Source organism: Gobio gobio, assembly GCF_949357685.1.
Source record: "Gobio gobio genome assembly, chromosome: 25".
Lineage (NCBI taxonomy): Eukaryota > Metazoa > Chordata > Actinopteri > Cypriniformes > Gobionidae > Gobio > Gobio gobio.
In genome coordinates, this window is record NC_137121.1 from 27,786,272 (window position 1) to 27,812,053 (window position 25,782).

A 25,782-nucleotide genomic window follows, 5' to 3' on the forward strand; every position below is an offset into this window, starting at 1 on the left:
TTACGATACCAGAGTCGTAAAATATGTCTGTGTGAGGCAATATTACTCCCTTGGTGACCATTATGAACAGCATTCAGCAATACATTTTTATATCTGCATTTTAATATGTCTGTCTCTTTATGTTTCAGCACATTCCCGCTACCCTGGAGTGTTTGAGTCGCTCCACGCTGCTGTGTGTGTCGGCTCTGGGTGTGATCTCATACGTCACGCCGGTTTTCCTCATTGTACTAGCACCACTGGCCATCACCTGCTACTTCATCCAGAAATACTTCAGAGTCGCATCAAAGTAACCAATACGATTAATTTGTCCTTTATCTGAAGACATTTACTTCTCCATTTCAGTTGCAACCTTTTGTCCAGATTTGATTTGTTATTTTTTGTATATAGTATACCAAGAATTGGTCAAATTCATGTGTAATTTTATTCATTAAGAGATTTAAGAGAATCAGAAATATACCTTTATAGATACAAATTTATTCTCAAAACTTAGAGATACTTCACCCTAAAGTGAAATTTACTCACCCTCATGCATCCAAGAAGTATGACTTACTTTCTTCAGATAAACACATGTCTACAGTGTAGGAAAATAAGTATTTGAACACCCTGCTATTTTGTAAGTTCTCCCACTTAGAAATCATGGAGGGGTCTGAAATTGTCATCGTAGGTGCATGTCCACTGTGAGAGACATAATCTAAAAAACAATATCCAGAAATCACAATGTATGATTTTTTAACTATGTATTTGTATGATACAGCTGCAAATAAGTATTGAACACCTGAGAAAATCAATGTTAATATTTGGTACAGTAGCCTTTGTTTGCAATTACAGAGGTCAAACGTTTCCTGTAGTTTTTCACCAGGTTTGCACACACTGCAGGAGGGATTTTGGCCCACTCCTCCACACAGATCTTCTCTAGATCAGTCAGGTTTCTGGCCTGTCGCTGAGAAACAAAGAGTTTGTGCTCCCTCCAAAGATTCTCTATTGGGTTTAGGTCTGGAGACTGGCTAGGTCACGCCAGAACCTTGATATGCTTCTTACAGAGCCACTCCTTGGTTATTCTGGCTGTGTGCTTCGGGTCATTGTCGTGTTGGAAGACCCAGCCTCGACCCATCTTCAATGCTCTAACTGAGGGAAGGAGGTTGTTCCCCAAAATCTTGCAATACATGGCCCCGGTCATCCTCTCCTTAATACAGTGCAGTCGCCCTGTCCCATGTGCAGAAAAACACCCCCAAAGCATGATGCTACCACCCCCATGCTTCACAGTAGGGATGGTGTTCTTGGGATGGTACTCATCATTCTTCTTCCTCCAAACACGTTTAGTGGAATTATGACCAAAAAGTTCCATTTTGGTCTCATCTGACCACATGACTTTCTCCCATGACTCCTCTGGATCATCCAAATGGTCATTGGCAAACTTAAGACGGGCCTGGACATGTGCTGGTTTAAGCAGGGGAACCTTCCGTGCCATGCATGATTTCAAACCATGACGTCTTAGTGTATTACCAACAGTAACCTTGGAAACGGTGGTCCCAGCTCTTTTCAGGTCATTGACCAGCTCCTCCCGTGTAGTTCTGGGCTGATTTCTCACCTTTCTTTGGATCATTGAGACCCCACGAGGTGAGACCTTGCATGGAGCCCCAGTCCGAGGGAGATTGACAGTCATGTTTAGCTTCTTCCATTTTCTAATGATTGCTCCAACAGTGGACCTTTTTACACCAAGCTGCTTGGCAATTTCCCCGTAGCCCTTTCCAGCCTTGTGGAGGTGTACAATTATGTCTCTAGTGTCTTTGGACAGCTCTTTGGTCTTGGCCATGCTAGTAGTTGGATTCTTACTGATTGTATGGGGTGGACAGGTGTCTTTATGCAGCTAACGACCTCAAACAGGTGCATCTAATTTAGGATAATTAATGGAGTGGAGGTGGACATTTTAAAGGCAGACCAACAGGTCTTTGAGGGTCAGAATTCTAGCTGATAGACAGGTGTTCAAATACTTATTTGCAGCTGTATCATACAAATAAATAGTTAAAAAATCATACATTGTGATTTCTGGATTTTTTTTTTAGATTATGTCTCTCACAGTGGACATGCACCTACGATGACAATTTCAGACCCCTCCATGATTTCTAAGTGGGAGAACTTGCAAAATAGCAGGGTGTTCAAATACTTATTTTCCTACACTGTATATGATGCCTGTCAATGGGTGCCCAAAAGTTTATGCTCAAAACAGCACAAACAACCATCATAACAGTACTCTACAACCCCAGTGGATGAATCACTGGGCTCTATCATACACCCGACGCAATGTGCCGACGCCAGGCGAGATGCAAGTGTTTTTGCTAGTTTCAGCCCGACACAGTTATCATTTTCACGTCCAGCGGCACTTTGTTTTAGAAACAAATTCTCTCGCACCCATCTGTACACTCGTCTGAAAACAAGGTGTGTTCAGGCCATTGTTGACGCGTTGCTATTTTGAGGGAACTGAAAATGACTGCGCCATTGACCAACAAAACCCTGGTCCAGAACAAAACCGCAGTATTTTTGTGCTATTTAAAGGGCGTGTTAGTAATATAAGCCTACAGGCGGTGCACAACGCACGTACACTTTGCTTCTTACACACACAGGGACACGCAACAGCACACACACATTTTTAAATTGCGAATCCGCCATAGCGCAAGCGCAACTGGCTTTTAAAGGGAATGGGAGATGAGACTCTCATTGGTTTATTGCATGTTAAACCCAAAACACACCCATGACTCATTAATAGACTAGGGACAACCCTTTTGGACCATGCACCAGGTGTGCAGACCGTTTTTTCTGTCGCTAAACTAGCAAAAGGGGATTCGGACATGCCCTTTTATTTATTGAATTTAAATATTCATAAGAGTGTTGAGTTTACACTTGATGTAAATGGAAAGCTCATTGTGAAGTCACAAGTCATCGAGAAGTGATGCTGAACGCAGCTACACCAGTCTGTTGGCTGGAAGCAATGGTTTAATATTCGTGTTTTTTTTTTACACCCACCTATTGTTTCACTTCATATGGACTTAAAGAGATGGGTTCTTTTTCTAAAAACGTTCATTTGTGTTCATCTGAAAAACAAAAGTCATGTCCTTTGGTGATGGCATGAGGGTAAATATATGAGAGCATCTTTATTTTCTATCGAGATGTTTAGTGTTAGTGAGCTGTGTGTTTGTTTTTCCAGAGATCTCCAGCAGTTAGAAGACAGCACACAGCTTCCTCTGCTCTCACACTTCTCTGAGACAGTAGAGGGGCTCACAACCATCAGAGCGTTCAGGTGGGCAAGATAATGGGTCTGAGTGCTTTATTTGCTCATCTGTTGACCGTGGCAGTCACTCAGGATGGGAGCATCTGCTAAATGCCTTCCATATAAATGTATTAAACAGAATCTTCTTGTATTTTCCTCTCTTAGGTATGAGCCTAGATTCAGACAGAGACTTCTAGAGTTCACAGATGCCAATAACATGGCCTCTCTCTTCCTCACAGCGGCCAACCGCTGGCTGGAGGTTCGAATGGTGAGCTTATAAGCCACACAAGTTACTATATGTGACATTTGTAGAGTTGGTACTGTTTGTTCAGTAGGTCAAGGCCATAACCATTGGGCGTTTGTTTTGTTTTTGCGTAGGGAAGGGCGGGTTAATGGTATTATTGGTTTATTTAAAGGAATTAAATTATTAAAGGATTAAAAGGGATTTAAGGAAATAAAGAAAAAGTATACTGTAGTTATGAAGTAGCCTAAACTATTAGCATTTTTGTTTAAATATGCACATCTGCCTAATGTGTAAAAAGGCAAAACATTTGTTGTCACATCAAATTCAGTTATGATTTACATAAATAATGTCATGTTCTCAATTCAAAATGGTGAAATTTCATTAAAAATGTTAGACCAACCTAAAAATTTAACATTTTACTTTTGTCACCCTTGCAACAAACAGAGCAGTGTGTAATGGAGTACAGCAGAGCAGCATCAAGAATATCAAATATTGGGGGGGACAATTTTGCCATTTCTAATTATTCGGGGGGGATTTGTCCCCCTCTATGTCTATAGTGGTTGCGGCCCTGGCTAAAGTAGATTTTACTTCCTGACCGAGTCAACAGTAACTGTTATACTGGTGTATCTCTTGTGCAGGAGTACATTGGGGCCTTTATTGTCCTAATAGCAGCTGTGGCCTCCATCACTAACTCCCAGTACAATCATCTGTCCACTGGGCTGGTGGGGCTGGGACTCACATACGCCCTCATGGTAAGGCCACACACACATACGTCTAACTTCCTACATGCTGATCATCAACAATATAGGATACCTTCTGTTTCTATATTTTATCTCTCAGGTGTCCAACTACCTGAACTGGATGGTGCGTAATCTGGCAGACATGGAGGTGCAGCTGGGAGCTGTGAAGAGAATAAAAGCTCTGCTGAAGACAGAACCTGAAAACTACGAGGGTCTGCTCTGTGAGTGTTAGTAAACAATGGATATTTGTGCCACAACCGCTTCTCATATTCACTGGATTCGTACACGCAGCATCTGTCTCCTTCATTTCCTCTGTTCTCACATTCTGTCCGTCATTCTCTGTATATATTACAGCTCTTATCTCTTTGGTTGAATGTTTCTCTCTCAGCTGCGTCTCAGCTTCCAGACGGTTGGCCTCAGCGGGGTGAGATTCAGATCCAGAATCTGAGTGTGAGGTACGACACCACCCTGAAGCCTGTCCTCAAGCAGGTCAATGCTCACATCAACCCAGGACAAAAGGTACCATTATACATATATTTAAGGAAGTACATTTTCTTAAGAAAGTTAAATAATTATATTGAACTTATTAAATATATAGAGGGTATGCAGATGATGTCACAGTAGGCAGAGTCACAGTTTCACACACTGAGTGGCAAAATTACTGTAAAAAAAACATTTAATATCAGATATGTTGAATTTTGGGGTAAAATCCTACCCTAGTCCATATATTGTAGCTCGTCAATTAAATATTTACCATCTTATATTCCACCTAACTGTAAAGTTTTTGTCAGTGTTTATTGAAAAAAACATCCATTATGATGAGCCTTTTGTTCTACAAAGGGGTATGGTTTGATGGTGAACTTGATTTTACCAAGTCCAACAGGTTCCTGGATCCATATCTTTGTTGGTCCTGGAAAATTCCAATCAACCAATCAGATTTGAGGGACAAGTTTTATAGTTTGACAAATGTAGAGTTAGCGGCTTCTACACCATTCTTGATGATCTATCATTCCCTCTGAATTTAAGGGTAAAGATATGGATAGGGTTAGGACTGTTTTCAGACAGGAATGTTGTTCCAGGATCATGTCTTACTTGGCAAAATAACAGCGACCATGGTTGGGTAATGTAGGACAAACCCATTTTATATTACGAACAGAGCTTGACATTACATTTGGTGCATTTGGTGGGTTGGCGGGTGTATTTCAGCAGTGGCGTGTTTCGCAGTCCATCCTACTAGCCACTTTGGCAGGTTGAATTTTATATATAATATATAAATTTTTCAATTGTAGTCTTTTAAAGAGGCATCTGAAATAATAAACTAAGTGCGATGTAGTGTTGTCAGAAATATAGATTTTTCGATATCGATACTGAAATCTGAAACGCTTCCAATACTCATTTTTCTGCTGAATAGATACAATATCCCAGCTGCTCTTTCTCAGTCTCTCGTGATCTCTCCGACAACGAGTTACACACAATCCCGCCTCCCTCACTCACTGGTTTCATTTGCTCCGGATGAATATTGTTTGTGATACAGGGCTTGAATGTCGGTGTAGGATTGCGCGTATTGTGCACAATTTTAACTCATTCCTGCAGATTTTGTGCTTACACCCTACATTGTTCTTTTTCACTGCTCATTGCACTTAAACAGTCAAATATACACAAAATAATGTCAAAATGTCGGTCTTGGCGAGTACATATTAAATTAATACGATTAATAAATACAAATGTATATACAAATAATATAAAAATAAAAACTAATAAAAATATCTATATGGCAGGTTTTCCCCCATGGTATCAATGTCAAAGTTGTGGCCAGTGAAAATGTTGAGTGGCTAGTAACTTTGGAAAATCACTAGCCACAAGTTCATGTAAAAAAATAAATAGATAGAAGCAAAAGGGATTCTTAAATGGATTCACTTTACAGCACAGAACTAGTCTGTATATGCCTTAGTGCATGGGTCTCATAGTTTAGTGTTAGTGCGGCCCGCGCGTTGTTCTGAAAAGCACCGTTTTGCTGAGTCGTTGCGTATGCCGCGCTTGCCATGCTTGCTGCCTCCTTTGTGTGTGTGTGTGTGAGAGAGAGAGTTGGCTTGCCCCTCCCTCATGCAGTATAATTGGTTGACACCGCGTGATTGACAGGAACAGAATGTGAGGCTGGTCAGACAGTCGAAACGAATGTGGTCTAACAGTGCTCGTCAATGTCAAAATGATTGAGATGACCAATCAAATCAAAGTAGGCGGGGTTTACATTCTCTTTTGGCTCGTGCACAGTCTTCACACAGAAGACAGATCAATCTATCGCTAAATGCCGTTGCGGAGAGAGACTCTATTCTTTCCGGTGACCTAATATGAAACATTATGGCAAGCGCGATAACCAGACGGGATTTAAACTTTGTCCCCTGAAGCGTCTGTCAGAGCAGAAAGTCGTCTCCAGGCACATTCATATGTAAATTGCGTGAGCTAATTTTGTCTATTACATCGAAAGATCTGAAAAAATCCATACATTTAGGCCCATAGACCCTCTCCTCAAAGAAAGGACAGAAGTGGTTGAAAGTGGACTAAAGAGACGGATTAAGACGGGAATGTGTCTCTCTCGTCTACTTCCTAACACTTCTTAATTCTCAGTCTCAGTGTGACTGAGGGGGTGTGTCCCGGCGGGAATGTCAATATATTTATACACACACAGACAATTATTATGATTACATATTGATAAAGGTTTACCATTAAACCTTTTACTTTGTGTTGATCTGTTACAGCTTGGAATCTGTGGTAGAACAGGAAGTGGAAAGTCTTCTTTCTCTTTGGCCTTTTTCCGGATGGTTGACACGTTTGAGGGTGACTCTCATTTTTTATTAAGGTCAAGCTAATTTTATTTCTTTTACAGAGTATAATATGTGGCATGGATTTTAAGTCTATATTCCCCAACAGGGCGGATAATCATTGATGACATCGATATAGCAAAGCTGCCTCTTCAGACGCTGAGGTCACGCTTCTCTATTATTCAACAAGATCCCTTCTTGTTCAGCGGAACCATCCGGTGCGTCTCTTGAAACCAAATATTCTAGACATTTTGTTAATTTACAATAATAAAAAATGCACTTTTAATCAGCATAATCAGTTGAATTTGACACTGGAGATGTGATTTTTCAGAGACCAAACTGCTGCAGATTTACATTATGAATAGAAGACAGACAAGCATGACTGAGCCTTCATATTTTATTAATCAATGCTGTTTTCTCTCTGAATCTACCATAGCTTTTTATCCCGTTTCAGTGTTTTTAAAAACCCCGTAACACATCAGTATGGGGCTGTAGAGCGTAAGGATTTCTGATGCTAACTGAATTAATAATGAGAAGTTTTATAATATCTCATTTTCTTGTGTTCAGTTTTAATCTAGATCCAGAGATGAAGGCCACAGACTGCATGTTGTGGGAGGCGTTAGAAATAGCACAACTCAAACCAGTAGTTAAAACCCTGCCTGGAGGACTAGGTAAGACACCTAAGACTCATAAAACATGATAGAGACTGATAGAAATCAAATGTTAAAGGGATAGTATAAAATCCCTTTTTTTTCTAAAATTAACATTGTCATAATCTAATCACTCTCATGTCATTCCAAACCTACAGTATTATTTTTTCTCCTTCTTTGGGCCCTATTTTAACGATCTGAGCACATGGTCTGAAGCGCACAGCTCAGGTGAACTTAGGGCGTGTCCGAATTCACTTTTGCTAGTTTAACAATGGAAAAAACGGCTAGGGTTGCACCTATTCTCTTAATAAGTCATGGGTGTGTTTTGGGTGTAACGTGCAATAAACCAATCAGAATCTCATCTCCCATTCCCTTTAAAACCCAGTAGCGCTCGCGCCATGACGGATTTGCTATTTACATGGCGGAATTTACGAGCGAAAAGACTGAACGCTTCTCTAGAGAGGATAATGTATTGTGTATCGTAAATAAATATTTTGTTTTAATATTTCAAAATGTGTGTGTGCTGCTGCGCATCCCTGTGTGTGTAATAAGCAGAGTGTACGAGTGTTGGGCACCCGCTTATAGGCACATATTACTAACGTGCCCGTTAAATAACACAAATAACACTGCGCTATAGACTTTAGAGCAGGATTTTGTTGGTCAATGGCGCAGCCGTTTTCAATTCCTCAAAATAGCAACGAGCCAACAATGTGCCTGAACACACCTCGTTTTGGGCGAATAAATGAGCGCGAGTGCATTTGCTATTTAAACAACGTGGATTGAAAATGATAACTGTGTCGGGCTAAAAGTAGCAAAAAACACTTGCGGCGCACCTGGCGTCACATTGCGCCGTGTGTATGATAGGGCACAATATTTTGAAAAATGTCACTATACTGTCACTATAAGGAAAGTCTGTATGGGGATCAGTGTTCATACAGGTTTGCAATGATATGAGGGTAAGTAAATGATAACAGAATTTTCATTCTTGGGTAAACTAACCCTTTAACCCTGTCAAATGATTATTTTATATATTTTTTTAATGGAACAGTTTATTCAATGTTTAGACAAATTATCGACAAAAACATATGCCACCTTTTTTTGAGTATCATATTTGATGCATAAGGTTTTATGTCTCATATACTGTAGTATGATAGTGAGAATATGGAACTCATATTCAAGGAGGAAAAACAGGCCCAAAGCAAAATATGCAATTTGCTGCTGTTTCTGATATCTATATGGCCAAAAAGTAAACTGAAGTAAACTATTCTGATAGCTTGTAATGTACATCAATGTGATCTTTTAAACAGTATAACAGACTACGTACTCTACGTGTCACTCTATATCTCCTAATAATGTCGATGATATTTAAATATCATGTTTATTTTATAATCAAAGCTCTGTAGTTTTTAATGTGCAATGCAATTCAATGATGCTTGACAGATGTACAAATAAACGTTCCTCAAACGCCTGATGTATCATATTTGATAATAATAAAGTATGAACGTTGCTTCAGTCCAGTAAGTGTTCACCTTGAAATATTACTAAACATTAGCTCTTAATTTAGATTAGGGTCCAATTCTCTCTATTAAATTGTTGCTTATTAGCATATTACTAGCATATTGGCTGTTAATTAGTACTTATTCTGCATGACCATATTCTGCATCCCTTAATCCTACCCAATACCTAAACTTAAACGATACAACAACTACCTTACTAACTATTAACACGCAAAAATTAGGAGTTTATTGCGGCAAAAGTTAATAGTGTTAATAGCTAAAATAGTTAATAGTGAATATGTGTTCACCTTTACTATTTCTCTCAAAAATGATGATCGTGTTGGTAAGTACTCCGTGTCTCCTTAAATTCTCTTTTACAACACCGGCAAAGATCGTTTACACTCATCTTCTTCTTCTACTTCATCCAGCGTGTGTGCAGTTGAGTTCTGTTGAAAACTATGCGTCGTTCCGTTGCTCTGATTGGTTGTTGGTCTATCCAATTGAGCGCAGAGGCATTTTCTTTCCTGGTTCGGTTGAAACACCCCATAATCACAGCCCAACGGGGCAGTATCAGACTCATATTCTAGAATCTGAGTATGACGACGTCAGGCTAGTGTTCCCCATAAGTTTTAGCCTAACTATTAATGGTGCACTGTGTAAATTTTAGCGGCATCTAGTGGCGAGGTTGTGAATTGCAACTGCCCACTGCTCACCCCTCCCTTTCGAAGCACATAGCAGAGAGTAGCTAGCGCTCTGTTGTGAAGTTTGTCCGTTTAGGGCTACTGTAGAAACATGCCGGCGCAAAATGGCGACTTCACTGTAAGGGGACCAGCGGTGTATGAAGACAGAAATGGCTCATTTTAAGATAATAAAAACATAATAAATTATGTAAGGTCTGCATACACCACTGAAAACATGGTTATGTTTATTATATTGTATTTCTGGCAATAGATCCTCATAAATTCTACACACTGCACCTTTAACTACGACTTTTGCCTCAATAAACTCCTAATTACTGCTTATTAACAATTAAGTTTAGGTGTTGTTAGGATTAAGGGATGTAGAATAAGGCATTAATATGTTCTTTATAAGTACTAATAAACAGCCAATATCCAAGTAATATGCATGCTAATAAGCAACTAGTTAATAGAGAGAATTGGACCCTAAACTAAAGTGTTACTAAAGACGTTTTTACATATACTTAAAAAAAAAAAACATTAAAGTTTTCAAAGCATAAGAGATGTGAACGAGCTGAAGAGGGACGTTTTTAGAATGCTTAAAAGGGCCTTTCACTTGCTAAAAGTAGAAACTATCAATCAGACTACAAAGGCATGAAGTAGATTGTGTACAACAGAAGAACAACAGTTTTAATCATGTTGATCATTTAGAGGCCTTCAAATGTTGTGTATCCGAAGTGATACAGCAAGCCCGTTCACACCAAGAATTACTATATTAGCGTCCACATCAACACACAATAATGTTTAGTTTGTTATAAGTGTGTGCTGATCTTTGTTTTCTGCAGCTTTAAATGCTCAAATTGGATTCTGATTGGCTGTCAATGTTATCGTTCATTAACTAGAGAGAAAAAAATCATCCTGAAAGTAATTCTAACTATCGTTCCTCTGTGTTATCTTTATGGTTGCGATGTGGACTTCCCTATTCTCATAGAATAAGAATGATTCTTACAACTTTATAGTTATAGCTATCGTCATTGGTGTGACTGGGCCTTTTAAGGTCACTCTCCTCAGGCATTTGTGCTTTTATGAATGAAAGCGCTTGCGTATACTTCTCAGCAGTCTCATTCAGAATGTATATCTCATTTTGGAGTGACTGGCAGAACAATGCACTTCTAAAAGGACGCACGTCAAATTGACTGCGGTCATATGGGATAATCACATCACCTCCGGACATCTAACCAGCTGTACCAGACTGAAAAACAAAAACGCTATCCAACAAATCTAATTATATGACTGATGACACTCTTCCCTTGCGTTTCAGACGCCATAATAACCGAAGGCGGGGAGAACTTCAGCCAGGGGCAACGTCAGCTGTTCTGCCTGGCACGTGCATTTGTGCGGAAGAGCAGTATTCTGATTATGGACGAGGCCACTGCTTCCATAGACATGGCTACGGTATGTGTGTGTGTGTGTGTGTGTGTGTGTGTGTGTGTGTGTGTGTGTGTGTGTGTGTGTGTGTGTGTGTGTGTGTGTGTGTGTGTGTGTGTGTGTGTGTGTGTGTGTGTGTGTGTGTGTGTGTGTGTGTGTGTGTGTGTGTGTGTGTGTGTGTGTGTGTGTGTGTGTGTGTGTGTGTGTGTGTGTGTGTGTGTGTGTGTGTGTGTGTGTGTGTGTGTGTGTGTGTGTGTGTGTGTGTGTGTGTGTGTGTGCGTGCGTGCGTGTGCTTTGAAGTACAATAGAGAGTAAGATAGTCTAAGAGGTAGAAGGAACAACCCCGGGGGCCACGACCTCGATTCGCTCCACACTATTCTCAAGCACACTTCTCTTCCGACTGCTCCTCTGCCTTCATCTCGCCTGAGTAAATGAACCGTGGCTGTGATAAATGCACGGGCTGGGTTTGAGAGAGGAATGGACACACAGTGAGTGTGAGGGTCAATTTGATAGATTCGAAATGAAAGGAAAGCATCCGTGTGAAAAGTACTGGTGTTTCTACACCACATACAGACTCTATTCCGAATAAAAATAGCAGCCAGATGGTTTGGTTTGCATTGCTTTATTGAAGCCTGTTAGTATTGAATTGCTTTTGAACGCTCTGGGCTGACCATACACTATAGCTAAAGGTTTACCATGTGAATATTAATGTATCAGCTGTGGAAGATATTTAGTCAAGAGCACTAATCAAACTACAAAAGAAAAAGAAATCATTCAAAGGGTTAGTTCACCCAAAAATGAAATTTAGCCCATGATTTACTCACCCTCAAGTCATCCTAGGTGTATATGACATTCTTCTTTCAGACGAATAAAATAAGAGTTATATTAAAAAAGTTCTGGCTCTTCCAAGCTTTATAATGGCAGTGAATTGATGGGTCATTTTTGAAGTCCATAAAAGTGCATCTATCCGTCATATAGCTGCTCCACACGGCTCCGGGGGGGTTAATAAAGGCCTTCTGAAGCAAAGTGGCGCGTTTGTGTAGTAAAAATATCCATATTTCAAACTTTATAGACTAAAATAGCTAGCTTTCGGCGCTAAAAGAGTAACCCCTGACGCGATGTACAGGAGCATCGCAAACTCTGACACCTCTCGCGGATAGGGCTGGGCAACAAACTCAAGCTCCTCTTCTCTTAATTATCTGCCATTTCTCTTTAAAAATTCTCGTTTTAGACTTCTAATTCATGACCGGTGTTTTGTTTTGCTCTATCCTCTGCGCTTCTGCGTTCATCATCACGTCAAGGGTCAAGGGTTACTCTTTCACCGTTAGTCGACATGCGTACCGCTGACCGCCGGAAGCTTGTTATTTTAGTCTATAAAGTTTTAAATATGGATGTTTTTCTTAAACAAACGCGCCACTTCGCTTCAGAAGGCCTTTATTAACCCCACCGAGCCGTGTGGAGCAGTTAAATGATGGATAGATGCACTTTTATGGACTTCAAAAACAACCCAACAATTCACTGCCATTATAAAGCTTGGAAGAGCCAGAACTTTTTTTTATATAACTCTGATTGTATTCGTCTGAAATAAGAATATCCTATACACCTAGGATGACTTGAGGGTGAGTTCATTTTTGGATGAACTAGCCCTTAAACATTAATAACAGGCTTATACCTTATGCATGGATCCAATATAATGATAATTTCACCCAACTGTTTAGTTTCACTCTAGACATAACCTGGCATTTTGACACATAAGCGCAATAATATGAATATTGTGTTCAAATGCAATAAGCCGCGAAAGTCAACTGAATTCAGCACTCCGAAGCGGATGTGCGCCACTTAAAGTTTGGTTATTAATTATGCTCTTAATAACTCATCATAAAGTACGTCCTGCTCTTCTCATTCATCCATGTTTCTTTGCTGCTCTATCGTGTTTAAATAGTCCTGCGCTGCATGGATATATTTATATACAGATGAACTATATAGAAAAATCTCTATCGATTGATATTGTCATATGGCCCAGCTCTACTCCCCAGCCACACACTTTAAAAACCCCTGATGTAAGCGATCATTACAGCACTAATATATAAAGTAATATACTCAAATTCATGTTCATTTTTTAAATTAAATCCTTCACTTAAATTGTTATAACAATAATATAATTTGTTAATAAAAAATATTAAATTGGAGAAATGCAATGCATTTAAAAAGAGAGAACTTATTTTTTTAAAAGAACACTATTATATTACATTTTTAGGTTAAAAAATAGAAATTATATACAAATTTGTTTGTAATATAATTAATTACATAAAAATGTGTATATAATAACTTTTTAACCTAATAATCCAATCCAATATAACATAACATAATGCTCTTTAATATATTGGGTTGAAAAGTTTGAAATTATAAAAAATATATCAAATGTAATTTATATTTAATGCATATAAAATTAAAAATTTTAATTATTTTAATTATTAAAAAATATATATAAAATAAAATAATATATTTAATATAATGTAAGGCTCTTTTTAATTAGTTAATTTTTTAAGTATTTAAAAAATATATATAATGTTTTTACATAGGTTAGGTTAAATGTTTAAAAAAAAAATATATATATATATATATATATATATATATATATTAGGGCTATCAAAAGATTAATCGCGATTAATCGCATCCAAAATAAAAGTTTGTGTTTACATAATATATGTGTGTGTGTACTCTGTTAATTATTATTTATATATAAATACACACACATTCATGTATATATTTAAGAAATATTTGTATGTATATACTATATATACATTTATATAATCTATAATACATATAAATATAAATGTTTTATATATAAAAATAATGTTTTTCTTAAATATATACATGCTTGTGTGTGTATTTATATATAAATAATAATTAACAGAGTACACACACATATATTATGTAAACACAAACTTTTATTGATTAATCTTTTGACAGCCCTAATATATATGTATAAATATGAATTATAATTAATATAAAAAATTAATATAATAATGTTCTTTGTAATAGGTTAGATTAAAAAGTTTGAAATTATTTTAAAAAATGTATAATATAATGCTTTTTTAAAAATTGGTTAGTTTAATTGGTTTGTAGCTTATTATATTATATTAATAATGCTCTTTTTTTAATAGGAGAGCATTTTACAGAAAGTTGTGATGACTGCCTTTGCCGACAGAACTGTGGTCACCATCGCCGTAAGTCGCCTGTTAGCTTGCTTTCTTTAATATTTGAAGTCTAGCTGTGGTTAAATCCTAAAAGCATGGGGACAATTCAATGCTTTTAATGTTGAAGAGGCATTTCAGCCAGATCAAACAAGGTCTCAGCCACTTAACATCATTACCTGTGTGTGTGTGTGTGTGTGTGTGTGTGTGTGTGTGTGTGTGTGTGTGTGTGTGTGTGTGTGTGTGTGTGTGTGTGTGTGTGTGTGTGTGTGTGTGTGTGTGTGTGTGTGTGTGTGTGTGTTTCCATAGCATCGTGTGCACACCATCCTGAATGCAGACCTGGTGATTGTGATGAAGAGAGGAGTCATTCTGGAGTTTGATAAACCAGAGGTTCTCCTGAATCAAGAGGACAGCGTGTTTGCGTCGTTCGTGCGAGCCGACAAATAAAAGTGCAATTGTACCATGATTAATAATCTATTTATTACTGTAATTATTATCACATTTGTAAATAAAATGTTAATCATTTGTTAATAAAAAATATATAAACAACATGTATGCTCTCTTTAAATCTTTCCTTTATTATTATATAAAATATTACAGAATTGTATATAGAATTGACTGATTCAAAACATTACACTCTAAAAAATGCTGGGTTAAAAACAACCCAAGTTGGGTTGAAAATGGACTAACCCAGGAATTGGGTTGTTTTAACCCAGCGGTAGGGTTAAATGTTTGCTTAAAACAACCCATTCACTGGGTTAAAACAACCCAATTGCTGGGTTAAAACAACCCAATTGCTGGGTTAAAACGACCCATTCACTGGGTTAAAACAACCCAATTGTTGGGTTAAAACGACCCATTCACTGCACTCTAAAAAAGTGGGTTGGGTTGAAAATGGACTAACCCAGCAATTGGGTTGTTTTAACCCAGCGGTTGGGTTAAATGTTTGCTTAAAACAACCCATTCACTGGGTTAAAACAACCCATTCACTGGGTTAAAACAACCCAATTGATGGGTTAAAACTACCCATTCACTGGATTAAAACAACCCAATTGATGGGTTAAAACTACCCATTCACTGGGTTAAAACAACCCAATTGTTGGGTTAAAACGACCCATTCACTCCACTCTAAAAAATTGGGTTGGGTTGAAAATGGACTAACCCAGCGATTGGGTTGTTTTAACCCAGCGGTTGGGTTAAAAGTTTGCTTAAAACAACCCAATTGCTGGGTTAAAACAACCCAATTGCTGGGTTAGTCCATTTTCAACCCAACTTGGGTTGTTTTAACTCAGCATTTTTTAGAGTGTAACACTTTATATGAGGTTCATTCGTTAACAAGAACTAATAATGAACTGCACTTATAAACATTTATTAATATTTATTAAAATCTTGTTAACATTAGTTAATGCACCATGAACTAACATGTACAGCTGTATTTGTATTAAAGATGAATAAATACAGTAACAAATGTTTAGTTCATGTTAGTTAATACCACCTTTTAAGCGCCACCTTTTTGTAAAGTGCTACAAAATCATTAATAATGCTCAGGTAAAAATTGTTTATTGTTAATGCAGAGTAAAGTATAGCATGATATATAGCAGGCTTATAGTATGCCGATTATAGTTTCTCTTTAGAACTGGAGCCCTTACTATAATAGAAGTGTAGCATGGCGTTTAATTGGTAACGCAGAGCGGTGTAACTGTGGTAAAGTTCGCATTTAGCACGCATGCCCTGTGCTGAGCGAGTCTTTCTGAGGTCCCATCTGAGGATGTGCGAGAAAATATCCGGTTGCATTTGACTGGCAGCGGCAGCCGGATCACTAAAAGTGGCGTCTTCCCACGGGACCTCCTCACCTCATGTGAGCGAGCGCGCCCGCAGCGCCTGGACGGACGGACACCCACCGCAGCGCGGGCAGAAGATGAGCGCACTCGCCGTGTTCCAACTTGCGAAACAGTAGTATGGACCAGCTATGTTGTCCAGAAAAGGACTCATTCCCGATGACTATTTGCTGACTCGGTTGGCGGAGGATGTGTTACAGCCCAAATTCGAGACTGAATCGAGGAAGGCGCGATTCGTCGCCAAGAACGGAACGTGCAACGTCGCTCACACGAACATTCGCGAACAAGGACGCTTTCTCCAGGACGTGTTCACCACTTTAGTGGATCTAAAATGGCTTCATACTCTGGTGATCTTCACTATGTCCTTCCTGTGCAGTTGGCTGTTGTTCGGGATGGTCTGGTGGCTCATCGCCTTCGCGCACGGAGACCTGGACCAGAAAGGTGACGACTTTGTGCCGTGCGTAACGGACATCCACTCGTTCTCCTCTGCCTTTCTGTTCTCCATCGAAGTGCAGGTGACCATCGGTTTTGGAGGACGGATGGTCACGGAGGAGTGCGTATCGGCCATCGTGATACTGATCATTCAGAACATAGTGGGTTTGCTGATCAATGCCATCATGTTAGGGTGCATCTTCATGAAAACGGCGCAAGCCAACCGGCGAGCGGAAACGCTCATCTTCAGCAAGCACGCGGTTATAACAGTCCGAAACAACAAGCTCTGCTTCATGTTTCGCCTCGGGGACTTGAGGAAGAGCATGATCATCAGTGCCGCCATCCACATGCAGGTGGTGCGGAAAACCGTCACCAATGAAGGCGAGATGGTGCCTTTGGACCAGATAGACATCCAGATGGACAACCCGGTGGGCACCAACAGCATCTTTCTGGTGTCGCCCCTCATCATCAGTCACGTCATCGACAAAAACAGCCCGCTGTATGATCTATCCGCGGACGGGCTGCTGCACGAGGACATGGAGGTGATTGTCGTACTGGAGGGGGTGGTGGAGACCACCGGCATCACCACCCAAGCGCGGACCTCTTACCTGTCCGATGAGATATTATGGGGTCAGAGGTTTGTGCCTACGGTGTCTCAAGAAGATGGCATGTATGCTGTGGACTATTCTAAGTTTGGAAACACCATTAAAGTGGCCACGCCGAGCTGCAGCGCGCGGGCGCTGGATGAGGCGGGAGGGCTGGAGAGGTTCAAACTGCAGGAGTCCACGAGCGCAGGCGCGTCAGTGAGGAGAAGAATCAAACGACAGCACACCAAAGACAAATGAATCTGTTCTGTCGTTAACCTCCTGAGACCGAACAAGACGTTTATTTATTTCAATTGTACAAAACTGTCCATTTGTCCACTGCAGTGGACACAATGCATTGGTAAGTCTCAGGAGGTTAATGCTGAAATATTACGTTTGTGTTTATAGTAAAATATGTTTAAAAAAACTAGAGCCATATTATATATTAATATTAGCCTATGTTCGTTTAGCGAGGATATTCGTATCTAAGAGATACGGATGCACTGTTGCAACCAGGGGAGAGCGGGGCACAAACTAACACTTTTTGACTTTTTCTCAGTTTGTATAAATCCACTTGAGGTCCGGAGTATTTATTTTTTTCACACATGTCTAGTACAGTTATGTGGTTTTGTTTCATTAATACGGTGTACTTTTTTTTTATTGATTTACCCAGAGAGAATGGAAGTGAAATGTGACAACATGCCCCATGCATTGGGGTATAACATGACCAAATGGCAGCTTAAAATGTTATCTTACATATGAAAAGAATTTACAAGACAAACTAAAATATTTTGTCAATAAAATACAATGATCAACTTTTTCATATAAAATAATGGCATTTTAAATACATAAAAAATAAACGAATGTTTGAGTTTGACAAACACCGCAAACAATACAGCATAGTTCAAAACAATAACAATTAAGCATTTCTGAACATTGACTCTCAGTCATTATTCACCTTTTTCTCATGGTTTCTCAATAGAATTCATAAAAGTATAGAATATAATAGCGTAGTTCTAAAAGGGGTCCGTGTAGGGTCAGTGTATATTTTGGCCATTTGATTTTCCTTATAGAAACGGGTATTAAAAAGCAAAAAACGTCTCCTTTTTCATTTTTTAACTAAACAAAAAACAAGAATGTCCAACGCTATCTCACGACCAATTCGTACTTATTTTATGAGGTGGCTAATTTGTACGAATTTGTACGACCTCACTCTTATGAATTTGTACGTTTTGTCTAAACCCAAGTGACGGGTAGGTTTAGGGGCGGGGTTTGAGGTAGGTCATTCATACGAATTCATACGAATTTGTCAACTCTTCAAATACGTACGATTTAGCAAAAATCGTACACATTCGTATGAGTGAGATCGTACAAATTCGTACGAATTAGCCACCTCATAAAATATGTACAAATTGCCGTGAGATCGGATTGGAATGTCAGCTTGATTTTTCGTTTTTCGTTCAGAGGTAAACGGCTTGTATATTCGATTTCTACACGTGGGCGGGAATTATATGCTCCTTTCTGCTGATTGGTCAGCCGAAGATCAAAGTGTTCCGTCATCAGGGCTGCGTTCAGCCCCGACAAAACGTTTTTTTAAACGGAAACGGTGCTGCGTTGAACCATAAATATACATAATAAAGGCTGTCTTGTGGCTGCTGGCCAATGGAGGTCGACGTCTGCATCTGGCGGCCATCTTGTCACAGTCAGCTCGGTCACTCGTAACGTGTTTTTAATGGTGCATGAACTTTTTAAATAACACATCTTGCTCAATTTTCTAGCGATTTTTAAACTGTTTGGTTTGTTATAAACGTCCGAGATGTAGTTATGACACTGCATACTTCTGAAGAATTATTCGAAATTTGTTCAAGCATCCAGAATTATAGCCAACGTTAATAACGTTTGTAATAAACCAAACCGTTTGTAAATCCGTCAAGATTTCGGGGAGATATGAGGATTTGTGTTCGTGCAGATCACTCACCTTACAATCAGGTACCACAGAGCCCGCCAGAAAGCTTGCCTGTGACAAGATGGCCGCCGGTGATGACATTAGAGATTCCGCCCTTTATTATATCTATGCGTTGAACACCCTGTTCTGCAAGAGTTGCAACTATGGCAGCTGAGAAGGCCATTCTTTGAGTTCTTTTTGAAGAATTTTCGGAGTCTGATGAAATCGATAAATAGGCCTACCTGCAAAATGCATGCAATCACCCTTGCCGTCCAGAAGGAAATAGAACATCCCCACCCATTTAATTAACTTTTTTTATCTTCTGGTAATCAATTCTAATTTAAATCATTTTATTTATAGTTCTTACTCTTTCTCATTTTTATGTAAAGCACTTTATTAGCATTGTGTATGAAATTTATATAAACTTCTATAAAGTTGCCTTGCAATGAAGCTAAAAATATAAACAACAATATAAACAACTGCATCATCATGTTGATACGCTATATTTTTACAATAAAACTCTTACGACAATCACGTCTTCTAATATATTCAATTGTTGCGTATACTGAGCTGCAGCGAACACATTTGTAAACAACTTTACTTGGACCCATTGTGTGCGAACGGTCTCTTTAATACAGTGTGGTTTATATACATGTTGCTTTTATTGCACGCGTTTATTGCAGCTACATTTAATCTTTTCTTCATAAAACAACCAGACTAACAAATGGCTCGACACAACCCGTTCAGGGGCAGAGCATAGACAGGGCTTTCTTCTGTGTAGACCAGCCGTTTTAGACCAGCAAAGTGCCAGGGGGTCCGCGAATTTGCTGTACCGTACCGTATTTCCCGTCACGTTTTTTTATTATCATGAAAAATGCTGTGATTTATTCCAAAGGGACTTAAATAGTGTATTTAACGTCAAAGAATCTAAATGTTAACTTTAAAAAGTAGGCTCGTCAAGTATCCGCTGTATTTTGTTCATGTTTGTGGTGTGCGCCAGTAGATGTTCAAGGAGACTGAGGTGTTTTCTTTATTTTTCAAAGGCATGAAATATTGTAGTCATTTTGAATGTACACAAATAAAATTATAAATTTTACCGTTTCGATGATGATTATGATGTCCTATATATAGCCTATATGATGATAAATGACTGTATAGACTGTTATTTCCCCTGCTGAGGAAAAAATCCAAGTTGGCGCCGGCGCCTCACGCGTTCACTTTATTATCAAAATAAAACACAGACAGCCAATATTTTAAAACTATTCTGCTTATTTAATTGGTCTTTTGTACAATGGTCAGTGGTTACAATTGGTCTGTTGGGCAAGTATAATGCGTATAGCCTACATGTTAGTGTTGTTGTATTTTATTTTATAGGCTACTAATTCTGAATGTAGGCTAATAATAAAATGCAGTTTTAACGACGATGCGACGCGCTCGTCTCACTCAACATGACCAGGTGTGACACTCAGGTGCATTCTTGTTTTTCGTTTTGTTTAAAAAATGAAAACCAGAAAAAGGAGCCGTTTTTAGTTTTTTAATACCCGTTCCTATAAGGAAAATCAAATGGCCAAAAGATACACGGAGCTAATAGGGGCTCATTGTAACGCAGTGACAACATGCCCCACCTGCACAACCCCGGCTGGTGTCTTCTGCTGGTTAGATCAGCATTAAAGAACCATCTCAACTGTTAAATAACAGATATAAGAGTAAAATAATATCAGATGTGTCTTATTTTCAATAAACACAAAAACAGAGATGAAAAATTTACTTTAGTATGAAATTTACTTTTGCTATGGTTAAATAAATGTTCAGTAATATCTTCCAAAGATTTTTAAATATTGGCATTTTTTTCTCTATATAGTGTTGATATGGCAACAAGTAAACACATTAAGTGTCGTCATCCTGGCATGTGTGGAAAGTTCTAAACCATGTGTGTCACAACTCACCCCGCGTTAGGTTGTGCCCTGCTCACCCCTACGTTTTTATAAAGATCTCTTATTGAGATATGCACGTTTGAATAAAGGTCTCAGGGTATTGAATGACTATGCACGTGCTTTGAGGAAGCGCATGACGTTTAAAACAATCCCTGTTTTGTGCTTGCCTTGTTATAAATAAACCAGCCTGTTTGTATTGAATTGATTCGTAATGCATACAGCTGTGAATATTAAATGTATAGGCCTACATTTCATTTCTGCGAATCCTCCTCCTCTTAACTTACCAGAATATATAACACACGCTGACGTTGCGTGGCAACCATCCTGAACTGGGAGTCACTTAACTTAATCAATATTCATGAGCCAAGGCCATGCCACAATTAGTGCATTCTTGTCAGGCATATGCGCAATAGTGCCATACTTGTGAAACGCTTCCACCTTGTGGGCAAGTAGTGCTAGATCGGAAGCTGACCCAGATATCTCCTGGCCCAGTTGTTCAAAAGTAATCAGATCGGCTTTTGGATTGGATCGAAATCTGAAAATGGTTTGTTCAAAATCCAATCAAGGACTTGATCTGGATCAAATCGTCTTTTTTTTTTTTTTTAAGATTGGGATATCTTTGATCCCAAAAAATCCTGACGATTATCCTGATTAAAGGAACATATATGGGTAACACTTTATTTTACAGTGTCCTTGTTACAAGGTACATAGTAACAGTATAACACTATAAATTATGAATAATTACAATGCAATAAACCTTAAACCATCCCTTATCTCTAATCCTAGTAAAGTACATGTAGTTAATTATTATTACTCAATACTTAAATGTATTGTTTACACTGTAACACGGACACCTTAAAATAAAGTGTAACCCACCCAAATATGTAATAAAATTTAAAAAATGGTCAAAAACTACATTTGTATCATGTAAAATATACACACGTTTATATTATTTTGCTTTTGACGAGTTTAACCGTTAAAGTACACATTTCCGTACAGTACCTTTCAGTACAGTAAAAAAAACAGAAGAAAAAAACAGAAAAAAAAACACATTAAGCACTATAAAATAATTACCCAAACAGCTGTTCATTTCAAACATAAATAATGTATCAAAATTAAGTGATTTTTTTTTATTTATTACTGTATGAATTACATTGGCGTGATCTTAAGGAATGAAAATGTTGAATGTCTCAATGTGCTGCAACTGAAGAAAACGCATACAAATAGTTTCGGTAAACCCAGCCTGATCTGCTGGCGATTTGATTTCACCCTGCAGCTCCGTCTGGAATTCAGTACATAAATTTATCCTGCATTGCATACAGAGTCATTTGAATAATGCTTGTTGATCATGCCTCTTGTGCAGTAGAAAATACAGAGCAGACTCCCCAGACCAATGTTCAATCTTAAATGAGCTTGGTCTGGTGATAACCAGACAAAAAAACACCAGCAAATTAACACTTTCCCCGCTAGCATTTTTGAAAAAAAGTTACCAGCCACCAGCTGAATATATCTCAACAGACCTGCTTTAAGTTTTATTCTACCTTAATGCATTGCATTTTTGTGAACACCTGAATGTGTGTAACTTCAATAAAAAAAGAAACATTTTGAGCAAAAAAAAGAAAATTGCGTTTTTGTCAAAGACAACCTCTGGATCGGATTCAGAATGTAGATCAAGTCCATCAACACCCTAATGCTTGCACGGTCCTTTAGTTTGTCCTATGTCGACATTTCATTCAGTAACATTAGGCTATTTTGATTTATATGCTGTTTAATGTTTGATGATTGCATTATTTTACATATGCATCTGCTTTCATATATTGCTTGTTTCTGCTTCTTCTTTGCATGTGTTTTGTTTAGGAGATTCTGTACTCTTTCAGAAGATGTGTAATAGCACCCCTTACCGTATAACAGTAAAAACAGAAATTTCCGTCGATGGCGGGGGAAAAGTTATGTCATCATCAGTTTGACAACACATTTGCTGCAAATACTCATGTCACAATGCAACCAAATACAGAAACACTGCAAATACTCACAATGCAACCAAATACAGAAACACTGCAAATACTCACAACACAACCCAATACAGAAACACTGCAAATACTCACAACACAACCAAATACAAAAACACTGCAAATACTCACAACACAACCAAATACAGAAACACTGCAAATACTCACAACACAATCCAATACAGAAACACTGCAAATACTCACAACACAACCAAATACAGAAACACTGCAAATACTCACAACACAACCAAATACAGAAACACTGCAAATACTCACAACACAAACAAATACAGAAACACTGCAAATACTCACAATGCAACCAAATACAGAAACACTGAAAATACTCACAACACAAACAAATACAGAAACACTGCAAATACTCACAACACAAACAAATACAGAAACACTGCAGATACTCACAACACAAACAAATACAGAAACACTGCAAATACTCACAACGCAACCAAATACAGAAAAACTGAAAATACTCACAACACAAACAAAAACAGAAACACTGCAAATACTCACAACACAACCAAATATAGAAAAGCGCTACAAACACTCACAACGCAACCCAATACAGAAACACTGCAAATACTCACACCGCAACCAAATACAGAAACAATAAAATACTCAAAACGAAACCAAATACAGAAACACTGCAAATACTCACAACGCAAACAAATAAAGAAACACTGCAAATACTCAACACAACCAAATATAGAAAAGCGCTACAAACACTCACAACACAACCCAATAAAGAAACACTGCAAACACTCACAACGCAACCCAATACAGAAACAATAAAATACTCAAAACAAAACCAAATACAGAAACACACTACAAATACTCAAAACGAAACCAAATACAGAAACACTGCAAATACTCACAACACAACCCAATACAGAAACACTGCTAATACTCACAACACAACCCAATACAGAAACAATACAATACTCACAACGCAACCAAATACAGAAACACTGCAAATTCTCACAACGCAACCCAATACAGAAACACAGCAAAGACTCACAACGCAACCAAATATAGAAACACTGCAAATTCTCACAACGCAACCCAATACAGAAACACTGCAAATACTCACAACGCAACCAAATACAGAAACAATAAAATACTCAAAACGAAACCAAATACAGAAACACACTACAAATACGCACAACGCAACCCAATACAGAAACAATAAAATACTCAAAACGAAACCAAAAACAGAAACACTGCAAATACTCACAACACAACCCAATACAGAAACACTGCAAATACTCACAACACAACCCAATACAGAAACAATAAAATACTCACAACGCAACCAAATACAGAAACACTGCAAATACTCACAACACAACCCAATACAGAAACAATAAAATACTCACAACGCAACCAAATACAGAAACACTGCAAATACTCACAACACAACCCAATACAGAAACACTGCAAATACTCACAACGCAACCAAATATAGAAACACTGCAAATACTCACAACACAACCCAATACAGAAACAATAAAATACTCACAACGCAGCCAAATACAGAAACACGCTACAAATACTCACAATGCAACCAAAAACAGAAACACTGCAAATACTCACAACGCAACCAAATACAGAAACACTGCAAATACTCACAACGCAACCCAATACAGAAACACAGCAAATACTCACAATGCAACTAAATACAGAAACACTGCAAATACTCACAACGCAACCCAATACAGAAACACAGCAAATACTCACAATGCAACCAAATACAGAAATGCTCTGCAAATACTCACAACGCAACCAAATACTGAAACACTGCAGATACTCACAACGCAACCAAATACAGAAACACTGAAAATACTCACAACGCAACCAAATACAGAAACACTGCAGATACTCACAACACAACCAAATATAGAAACACTGCAAATACTCACAACACAACCCAATACAGAAACACTGCTAATACTCACAACGCAACCAAATACAGAAACACTGCAAACTCACAACGCAACCAAATACAGAAATGATCTGCAAATACTCACAACGCAACCAAATACAGAAACAATAAAATACTCAAAACGAAACCAAAAACAGAAACACTGCAAATACTCACAACACAACCCAATACAGAAACACTGCAAATACTCACAACACAACCCAATACAGAAACACTGCTAATACTCACAACACAACCCAATACAGAAACACTGCAAATACTCACAACACAACCAAATACAGAAACGCGCTACAAATACTCACAACGCAATACAATACAGAAATGCTCTGCAAATACTCACAACGCAACCCAATACACAAACAATGAAATACTCACAACACAACCCAATACACAAACAATGAAATACTCATAACACAACCAAATACAGAAACACTGCAAATACTCACAACGCAACCAAATACAGAAACACTGCAAATACTCACAACGCAACCAAATACAGAAACACTGCAAATAATCACAACGCAACCAAATACAGAAACACTGCAAATAATCACAACGCAACCAAAT

General features: G+C 38.3%; 2 protein-coding genes across 2 annotated transcripts in view; both read left to right on the forward strand.

The window, feature by feature from the left end:
* Nucleotides 1-15,045, forward strand: part of abcc8 (ATP-binding cassette, sub-family C (CFTR/MRP), member 8) — a 115,059-nt gene extending 100,014 nt beyond the window's left edge. The window contains exons 29-40 of the mRNA XM_079809077.1: nucleotides 129-286; nucleotides 3,203-3,295; nucleotides 3,431-3,533; nucleotides 4,148-4,261; nucleotides 4,350-4,470; nucleotides 4,638-4,768; nucleotides 7,006-7,084; nucleotides 7,178-7,286; nucleotides 7,636-7,739; nucleotides 11,213-11,346; nucleotides 14,487-14,549; nucleotides 14,826-15,045. Coding sequence (XP_079665203.1) covers nucleotides 129-286; nucleotides 3,203-3,295; nucleotides 3,431-3,533; nucleotides 4,148-4,261; nucleotides 4,350-4,470; nucleotides 4,638-4,768; nucleotides 7,006-7,084; nucleotides 7,178-7,286; nucleotides 7,636-7,739; nucleotides 11,213-11,346; nucleotides 14,487-14,549; nucleotides 14,826-14,963 — 1,347 coding nt within the window. The 3' untranslated portion in view covers nucleotides 14,964-15,045. The remainder of the gene's footprint in view (nucleotides 1-128; nucleotides 287-3,202; nucleotides 3,296-3,430; nucleotides 3,534-4,147; nucleotides 4,262-4,349; nucleotides 4,471-4,637; nucleotides 4,769-7,005; nucleotides 7,085-7,177; nucleotides 7,287-7,635; nucleotides 7,740-11,212; nucleotides 11,347-14,486; nucleotides 14,550-14,825) is intronic.
* A 1,263-nt stretch (nucleotides 15,046-16,308) lies between these two features.
* kcnj11 (potassium inwardly rectifying channel subfamily J member 11) lies at nucleotides 16,309-22,853 on the forward strand. Its single transcript, XM_079809240.1, has one exon. It carries the CDS (start codon nucleotides 16,486-16,488, stop codon nucleotides 17,629-17,631), a length of 1,146 nt encoding a protein of 381 aa, XP_079665366.1. The 5' UTR covers nucleotides 16,309-16,485; the 3' UTR covers nucleotides 17,632-22,853.
* Nucleotides 22,854-25,782: the final 2,929 nt, after the last annotated feature.

What these genes read in the sequence shown, in the direction of transcription:
- kcnj11 (XM_079809240.1), top strand. Translation starts at nt 16,486, where the DNA reads ATGTTGTCCAGAAAAGGACTCATTCCCGATGACTATTTGCTGACTCGG.